The 9,843-nt window shown below is 39.3% G+C and overlaps 1 protein-coding gene across 1 annotated transcript; it reads right to left on the bottom strand.

Moving 5' to 3' along the window:
* Window positions 1-4,955: 4,955 nt before the first annotated feature.
* On the bottom strand, window positions 4,956-9,843 carry LOC117288029 (cofilin-like). The gene is made up of 3 exons (XM_033768710.1): window positions 9,663-9,843; window positions 7,437-7,705; window positions 4,956-6,174 (listed from the first exon to the last, which is right to left on the bottom strand). The coding sequence occupies exons 1-3, from the start codon at window positions 9,834-9,836 to the stop codon at window positions 6,009-6,011; spliced, it is 609 nt and encodes a 202-aa protein (XP_033624601.1). The 5' UTR covers window positions 9,837-9,843; the 3' UTR covers window positions 4,956-6,008.

Raw genomic sequence — 9,843 nt, 5'->3', positions numbered from 1 at the left:
GCAAATATTTACGCCAATATTGACGCCAATATTTACGACATAGCCTCAAGTTGCAAATATTGACGCCAATATTGACGCCAATATTCACGACATGACCTAAGTCGCGAATATTGACGCCAATATTGGCGCCAATATTGACGCCAATATTCACGACATGGGCTACACGTCGCAAATATTTACGCCAATATTGACGCCAATATTCACGACATGGGCTCCAAGTCGCAAATATTTACGCCAATATTCACGACATGGGCCCCAAGTCGCAAACCCGCTAAGGCGTGAATATTCATTGTTTTTTTAGCAACCTAGGTAGCTGGGTGGGCAAGAAAATAGTCTGGCGCACTGGTCCCGATCTCGCTCGCGCGCTCTGACAATAATATCGTTCAGCATTGTGATTTGCGTGCACTGACGACTGCCAGGATGTAAGTTCGACTAACAAAAATGGAGACTGAAAATCGGGTAAATATAATTGTATTTCTTATTAAAGCCCAGCAAAAAAGAGCGCTGCATGCAACATAAACAATGTACACATACAACAAGGACTACTCGTGCTGCGCCGCGCCATGCGTAGGAAAGTACAGCCAGAGATCGGTGGGTCTGGGTGCCAGACTGTGTGGGAAACAGACTCCCCAAGTTGCTTTAAAAACAAATTCACGCCTGAGTGGGTTTGCAAATGTGGCTATGTCGTGAATATTGGCGTCAATATTGGCGTAAATATTTGCGACGTGTAGCCCATGTCGTGAATATTGGCGTCAATATTGGCGTCAATATTTGCGACATAGGGCCCATGTCGTGAATATTGCCGTCAATATTGGCGTCAATATTTGCGACATAGGGCCCATGTCGTAAATATTGGCGTCAATATTGGCGTCAATATTTGCGACATTTGACCCATGTTGTGAATATTGGCGTCAATATTGGCGTCAATATTTGCGACATAGGGCCCATGTCGTGAATATTGGCGTCAATATTGGCGTCAATATTTGCGACTTTGGGCCAAGTCGTGAATATTGGCGTGAATATTGGCGTCAATATTTGCGACTTTTGGCCAAGTCGTGAATATTGGCGTCAATATTGGCGTCAATATTTGCAACTTGGGGCAAAAGTCGCAAATATTGGCGTCAATATTGGCGTCAATATATATTTGCGATGTCCCTTTAAAGCCACCATAGCTGACCTTTTTGTGAACTTCGTGCACTGTGTTATGTAGGCTACATGTAGTGTATACTGTAGTGTTTTAACTTTTTGTATGTTTTCTATGGGTTGGAAGTATTAAAACCTGTATAGAAGAGATTTTCATACAAACGTCATTGGCTTATTGACTGTTCCATTTATTGACATGTATTTTGGCGAATGCTCGTCCTTTATTAAGTAGAGGACCGGCTCTCACCTTCCCGTCTCTCTTTACACTCGTAAACACGTGTACCATCCCTCTGTGCACGCTTTGTCACACACACATTTATAATGGTGGGCAGGAGACGCGCGCCCAAGTGCGCTTTGCGTTGTGCAATGGGTATTTATAGTTGGTACATTGATATAGAATAAAAATGTTATTATAACTCTATATCTATGAGTTGGTATGCAGTGCTCCTTTGCGTGTATACCATAGAGCTGTATATATAGCTCTATGGTATAAACAAATAAAAACACTCTCCCTGTTTTCAAATTAACGGATTGCCATGGAAGTGCATTGGGGAAAAAAACATTAAAAACTTTTTTTTATTTCTCTTCCAAAACTCAAAAAACACAAGTCAGGCAGACATATTTATGGACAAAGGACAAACAAAATGGAGACAAATCCTATACATATCAGTTTGTCTACTTTCGTTAGATCCTAGTCCTGCATAACAACGCATCCACCTGGAAGATCGCTAACAACTCATACGATTCTTTAACCATTCAAAACCATTCAGGAGAGCTATCAATCATGCCTTGGATTAATGATGTTATTCCCCGAGCATGCTTGACCACACACCAGTTGATTTGATAATCTCTTTCGTCTATCCGAAAGCATATAGAATTCAGGCTTTGTGTAAAAAAGGAATTTAAACGTGACTTACAATTATAGTTATTGTTTGGTTCCAAAACGAATAAGAGTTCAAGGGCCTTCATGAGAATTACAAGGTGAAATACTCCACTATACAGTGTTATCATTTCACCTGCAAAAATTTGTATAGTCCCACCACTTTAGTCACACAGTCAGTTCCCAAATGATGATATCCCTATTATAGGTTTTCTCGGTCAAATTCGACAAAATAGCAGTCAATTTCATTTTCATGCGTTCGAATTAAAGCTGTTTTGCCTCTCCAGTTGTTACTGCGTTTCAAATTCAGAATTCGGCCATTCAATTTCGTTTTGAGTCGAGACAAATTCCTTTAGCACTCTGTTCAAAAACTACAGCACCTCAGCAAATACAAATTTTCAGGGAAGCTTTCTACTATCATTATCTTCAAACTGTGTAAGTTGAGTTTACATCTGTAGACATTGTGTTGTTTTGTCCTACAAAAAGTACCAAGACCAATGTTGAAAAGAAAACTGTAACACTGACGAAACAACCAAGGACACCAAGTCAGACACGACAAGCCAATTTTGTTAGTGCATGCGACACCGGTTAGAGTGACACAGTCAAACAAATTGGCAGTTTGATATAACGAAACAGTTGTTTCAGGTCGGGATGTGCCGTTTAAACGTTTTCTCCCATTTACTTTGAATTGTACACATGTATAATCCATGGCTTAAACCATGAAAAGGCCCCTGACTAAGTAAAAGTACCAACACTTCTAGCGCAGTGGGCTTAGGTACTGGGTAGACCACCCGGTTCGGGTTCGAATACCCTCTGTCTCTAATAGATTCATTGAGCTTGTGTTATGTGTCCTGCAAAACCAAAGCCAAGTCCTAAAGTTGCGTTGCCTTTTATGGACGGGTTTGCCTTTGCCTCCTTATAGCCATCGCCTAAGGGATCCTCAACAATATTAAACACAACATTAAACGTTTTTTCTTCAACAAACGTAGCCACACAACAGGGTATTTTGTTTAAACACAAATCAAACTATTAATGATAAATTAGAAATGAACAGTAAACGATAATGCGCCGTCGACTCGATGGGGCACCCGAATGAGACAGACCACGAGTCAACGTACATGATCATTAAATGCTAAACTTATTACGTAACTTAACCATGTAGGCATGCTAACCTCTATAGACCTTTTAGCTGCCTCCATCTTTGTCGTATTCCTCGTATCGAATAACTAATATGAATAATAATAATCATTTTGCAAACGGGAACCAGACTATTTTATTCTTCAAGCCTCGGTTTGGTTACATTGATATCATTGGGAGAAATGCAAGATGGCTGCACCGATATAGGGGTCTATTGAACAGCCAGGTGCACTTTAATGCACATGACCAGTGTGTCGTTAAACTAAACATAAATGTGGGCCGGGGCGAACGTCATCATCACATCCCATATACTTATTTGTTTTCCCCTTTTTTTTAGGGGGTGGAGGGAGGTATGGGTCAAACTGTTAATGTTATTGTACAATTACTATTGTTGTTTTCATTTTTGTTTTAACTGACTGGTTGCTTTATTGATGTAGGGAGGGGAGGCTTCGCTTTCCCGTTGCGTAATTCCCCCAGTCGAATTATATTTGTCGGCCTTTATCTTCTTTTTTTTGCGTCACAATTTGTCCCATTTTATGGAGGCGTTCCTTTCTGTAAAATATTTTTTTTTACTGGATTCGTTGAGGACAATATGAACTTGAAAAAGTTGATTAAATATGCGCAAGGAAACTCAGCCATTGTTGGTTTGAAGAAAAACAGTTCCCTTTCATAGAACCTATGGGTTGTGCCGCTTTGCTTTCAACGCGTGATACCCAAGGCAAGCCTCGCGTCGTCCGTGCTTTTCTGCCGGTAATTGTCAGGTTTTCAGTCCATTGATTAGGCGTATAATCAAACACCAACCTTGACGCTGTCGCCAAGAAAGCTATAATTGAACCTCACGGCTCGATGCAACCACCGCTCTCCCTTCTTGGCACGGCCCCAAAGTTTCCATGGTTTCCTTTGTCATTACTTAACAAGTATTTTATTCAAAATAAATGAAATAACTTATGGATTTTAAGCTGGCAACATGCAGGCACACGACACCAGCATTAATTCTTTTTTAAGGCCACTTTGGTGACCTAATTTGATCATAATATTTATTTTCAGAAAATGTAGGTAATCACTACTTATACTACAGCAGCACTACTCGAGTTATTAAGGAGCTTTCGTCCTGAAAAAAAAAACCGCCGCACACCGGGGTCGACCCGGGGAAGCTAAATGAACGCACCCATAGTAAATTAGCCCTAACATAACGTCACACAATTTTAAAAACAGTTATTCGTGCAACATTATTTATTTATTTAATTCCCTCGAATACCACTACTTATAACAATTTAAATAGAAATACAGGAACAGTTATAACAGAAGTAAAAAAATAAATTATAATAAATAAATCAGTCAATAATTTAAAACAAACAAGGCCAAAATAACAACATTACTTAAACAAAAGAAGATAAAACATGAAGAAGAACAAATCCACTTCCACTTCAATTTTCCATTCTTTTCAAAAGATTCGAAGTAAATTAATTGATTGCATCCGCCACACACCGGGATCGACCCAGGGAAGCTAAACGAACGCACCCATTGTTTGAGATGTGTACGGATGCAATGAGTTATTATTAACTCGGCCTCAAATCACAGAGACACTTTTTATGGAGAAAGGTCAGAGGCAGTGGAAACATACAAGTTAGTTAATTTTGTATTTAAGAACCGTGAGCATTCAATACCAAATACTGACTTGATTAACAAAATAAAAGCCTAACAGATGTACAAAGATTCACATAAAATAAAGTAAAGAGATTGAGAGATGTTAACGTTTGAACATGGGAACCCACCGTTGTTTGTTTGTTTTGTACCATAAAAATAAGCTGTGAAGATTTCATTTCAAAAGGAATTATAGTTCCGGTTGTTGAGGTATTGTCGGAAATCTCGAGCGGTTAGAAAACACACTCTGAGAAAAATTACTGCCAGTAACGCTTCTCAGATTCAAAACTTCAGGTATTAAAGTGATACCTTTTTCCATATTACCCGCATTAATGCAATATACTATATTATATAAAGCTGTTGTAGGCCTACTTCTTACTTGTTAATTGCCATTACATTTCAGAGTCATTACCAAAGGTATAATAGCCCCTTTAAAGAAACCTCCACCAATTTTGATTACCTCAAATGACTTACAAACAAAACTCGAGAATTATGGAAACCGTTAAATCTTTATCGTTTGGTTGGCTGGTATCCTGCAGGGCATGGTGCTAATTTGAAGTCACCACGTGTACGGATGCAGCTGCAGTGTAGCAAGGGACTCTTTGTAACAATAATTATAATTGTTTTAATTTTGATGCAATTGTGGTGAATAAACTATTAAAATTACGATTGTGACTAAATGAATGTGAATAGCGAGTCAAGTGAACCGTAACAGATCTAAATCAGATTTTATGAAGCGTGCTACGCATTGGAGCTGTGTATTGAGAGTTGCGATGGATGGACCAGTTTTCGTTGGTCACGTGATTGCTGGACGCAATGTTGTATCCAAATGCATGGGCAGACTAGTCTGGCACCCCTCGTTCGCCCATGCGTTTCTTGAGAACAAAATAGCTTGTAATCGCAATTTGTCGTAACTCTCCATTTTTGTGCAGAGCTGTGTATGAGCCCTGCCCATTTTTATTATTCATGTTAGAGCGCCCTCTTGCTATTGTTAATTAAACAAGGCTCGTTGCGGAGTTAGGTATATGACTAGAACACATTTTCTGTCCTCAAACTTCCAGAATCTTATCAGTTGATCCCTTGAAATGCCGTGAAATAAGCCTAGGCTAGGTTATTAAAATGATGCGGTGATATAATCATTATAAGTTTTGCTGGTGCAACTACATTGTACGGCGCCCAATCCGGATCTTGCTATCTTTGATAATTAACGAGACAACTTCATAACCTTGGCCCGGTATGTTTCGTAGTTCAAATCGCTCTTGCTTCCAGCGCTGAAATCCATGCTAAGACCTGGACAAGCGTCCTTAACGTTGTTTTTATTGGATGCATATGCCATCCTGTCGAAAAATCTACTCCTCTTTTCATCGCTCCTGAAAAGAAGACAAATTGTTTTGTTACGGCAATTCTAGACTTCACCAATTGAACAGTTGGTGGCAGGGCAGCATTTGTTTGTATCGAGCGCTTTGCAAAGTAAAAGTACCAATAACCCGTGAATGATCGATCATCAGGGGATGATCGACGTGTAACTTACAAATCGCTAGTCAGCACAGCACAACCCCATGTACAATCACAGTGTCTGCTGCCACCAAGAGTTCGAGATCGTTGAAGAAGTGCAATGTTTAGGGTCGGTGTTTTGAATAATCCTCTTAAGGAACTTTGAGGCATTGAATGTGAGGTATAAACACATTGGTTTGCGGTAACACCATGTGGGATGTCTATCTTGCCGTTGTGTAATTTTGGAGAACTGTCTTGCCATAACAAATGATATCGCGGAGCTCGGATCTCTGGAGACTTGCAGTTCTAAAAACAGGACTACTATATTATATAGCTATATAGCTTATTATAGGAGTTAGTTCTTAATAACGTTTCGACTAGCTAGATAGCTTGGTCATCGTCCTTAATAGACGATGTGACCTCTGACGTCACTCGAAATCCATAACATGGTTTGCGCGCATACCGCCGGGCAAAACCTTTGTGTTTTGGCAGCCAGCTAGAATCTAGAATATACAATCTTACCATGACTACGCGCCTTTTTGCCCGGCGAACTATGACGTATGCAGTGTTTTGTCAACAGAGGGCGGTTTGAATGTAAACATATGTCACATCGTCCATACACATCGGCAATTACAATCTGGACCAAGACAGGTTTGTGTTGAACAAGTTGTCAAGAAGGAGAAGGTGGTTTTTAAGGCGCTGGACACTATTGGTAATTATACTCAAAATAATTGTTAGCATAGTGACTTACTTGGTAACAATCAATGGAGAGCTGTTGATCGTAATACAAAATTGTGAGACACGGCTCCGTAGTGTTCGAGAAAGAAGTAACTATCCACTTGTATTATATTTGAATTTTGATTTCGAGACCTCAGAATTAGATATTGAGTTCCCGAAATTAAGCATCTAAAAAGCAGACAACTTTGTGTGACAAGGGTGTTTTTTTTTCTTCATTTTTATCTCTCAAATTCGACGACGAGTTCAAAGTGTTCACAGGTTTGTTGTTTTGTGCATTTGTTGAGATACTCTAAATGAGAAGACTGGTCTTTGACATTTACCAAAGGTGTCCAGTGTATTTAAGGGTCGGGAAACAAATACAACAAACTATGGTGTTTGTAAGAATATGATATGTACGTACCAGAGAACAAGAACAACTTTCCTTATCTCATGACCAGTGTTCGAGGTGATATAAAAGTCAAAGAAAACGTATCGTGGTTGAGAAGTAAGTGCGTTCTTCATCTCATTGAACTGAGCTTCGTCGTCTTCTATACCTCTTGGGGCAGAAGTTTTATCCAAGACAACTACGCTATTCTCTATTTTAAAAGTAGCCCACTTATAGTTGTTGGTTGGCATCATGTCATTACAGGTTGCGGAAACATCAGGACCAACTTCAACTCCACTCATACTCTGAAATAGAAAATTAAACAGGAAATACAAACTCTTAGGGCAGGAGTTTTGTGCTCTACTATGTTGCAGGTTTATTATTTTATGCATATGTTGAGATACACAAGTGAGAAGACTGGTCTTAGCAGTTACCAAATGTGTCCAGTGCGTTTAAACAATATACTTAACCATGATGTTCAGAGAAACTTTGGTTTATAAAAAAAAAAAAAAAAATTGGCATGCCATACCAATTAAAAGTGCTCGCAGTACATACTAGTTATTTTGTCCACTTGATTTGCAAACGGTTATCACCTCTTTTGAAAATTGAGTGAACCCAAAACAAGGTGGTGAAATGATTGCACGATTACCACTTTCCACCCGTTCCTGGTTTTACCTCGATTTACTCTCGTTTGTGACTTATTGTTTAAAGATGTTTTCCAATAGAACGTATTGTTGTATGAATTTTCCTTTGAAATAGTTTAATTCCAAACATGCTATTCAGCCTGCGACCACGCAGCCATTAGGCAAATGGGCAAGAGAGAGCCTGGGAAATCCATCAAAGCTCAAACAAAACCTAAAACCATTCAGCTTCCAAAATACGCTGCCCCTGTGATGAGACGCTACGCTGCCCCCATACACCCACCCACTCGATCATAATTTCGACAAAAATAGCCAGCATCCAATTTTCTTCAGCTACAACCTTACCCTTGGATTGTTGATTGTGTTTTTTTACCACCGGTTAAAACAACCCTTTGACTTATCGCTTTGTTCTACCTGAAATCATAGAATTCAAGTAAAGACTTTCTCATTCAAGCTTGTCACCAACCAAAGTCTTTGTGTGTGAAATAGAACTGTATGACCTTGTAAAAATTGTACAGTGGCACAGAAACGAATCAAAGTTCACGGCCCAAGGATATTTGACTTGTATTCACCTTGCATTTGTAGTATTTGCTAAATGCATTTTTTTTATATAGTCAGCTCCTATAATATGTATTTTGTCCCAAAATTCAAAATGCTTCTTCCTTACAGACATTTAAAACGATGTTGAAAACTCACTTGTTCAAATCTTAGTTGTTACCCCATTCTACAGCTTGTTATTTTCTGTTAATTGTGTTTATTTGTCATGTTTGTTCTGCCTTTGTTTTGCTTATTTTGTTTATACATGTATATTGTTCTTTGTTTTTTGGTGCTGTTGCCCTGGTTTACTATAGTCTTCACCAGGACACCAGCACCATGCGCTAAGAGACGTACATTTGTATTATATTATTATTGGTATTCCTAATCTCACGGTACCGATCATTATTTCTGACAAGTTCGCAAACTGAATAATTGATAAATGCAAATCGCCGTTGCCACCACTCCTGGGCTGAAACATTGTTTTACCCCCTTTCCAGTTCATACGGATTTAGGCTTGGGTATCTATCAGAAGCCTATAGCTGGTAGAGCAGAAACCACTCTCCCCAACTTTACGAAGCAATTATGGTTAAGTATAAGTACACAGGTGTCACGACCGGGACTCTAACACACACTCTACTGATCAAACACCAGAGCTGCTTGAATCCGGTGCGCTTATCCGCTATGGGCCATGACACGCCACGATAGTGTGCATTTTGTTCCGGAGGCATCGTACATTAATGGTATCAAACCTATACGCTGAAAGTGTCTTCAACCAAACAAACCTAAGATACCAAGCCATCTTTAATCTGTAATGATTGATGTGTTTGGTGTGTCTGTTGGTTACAAGTTTTCCACACAACGATTAAAATGATCTTACAAATAGATATTAGATTATTATATTACTTTTCTTGCCCGTTTCTTGACAATGTTTACAACAAACTTCCTGATGGAGGGTTTTCAAAGCATTATGTGTTGAACAGGCTCCCTGAACTCCATACCTTCGTGATCATTAATTTTCAATCTCTGCTATTCTATACATGTGCCTAATTTATGTCAAATCTGACAAAACAACACGTGGTCTCACCCCCCATCTTTCTTTCAAGTCCTGGAGTTCATAGCCTCGCTCTTCATCTTCAAGACGCTCCTGAAGGCGCTTTAGGAGGACTTTTAACTCTCCATTCGCGTTATCTTCCTGGTATCCATTCACCAAGACGTTGATCACCAACGAAAAAAAAAGCACAGCTCTGATTGCAAACATGATGATG

Source organism: Asterias rubens, chromosome 3, assembly GCF_902459465.1.
Source record: "Asterias rubens chromosome 3, eAstRub1.3, whole genome shotgun sequence".
In the NCBI taxonomy this organism is placed as follows: domain Eukaryota; kingdom Metazoa; phylum Echinodermata; class Asteroidea; order Forcipulatida; family Asteriidae; genus Asterias; species Asterias rubens.
Note: the sequence above shows the minus strand (reverse complement) of the source record. Positions and strands in the feature narration are given on the sequence as shown.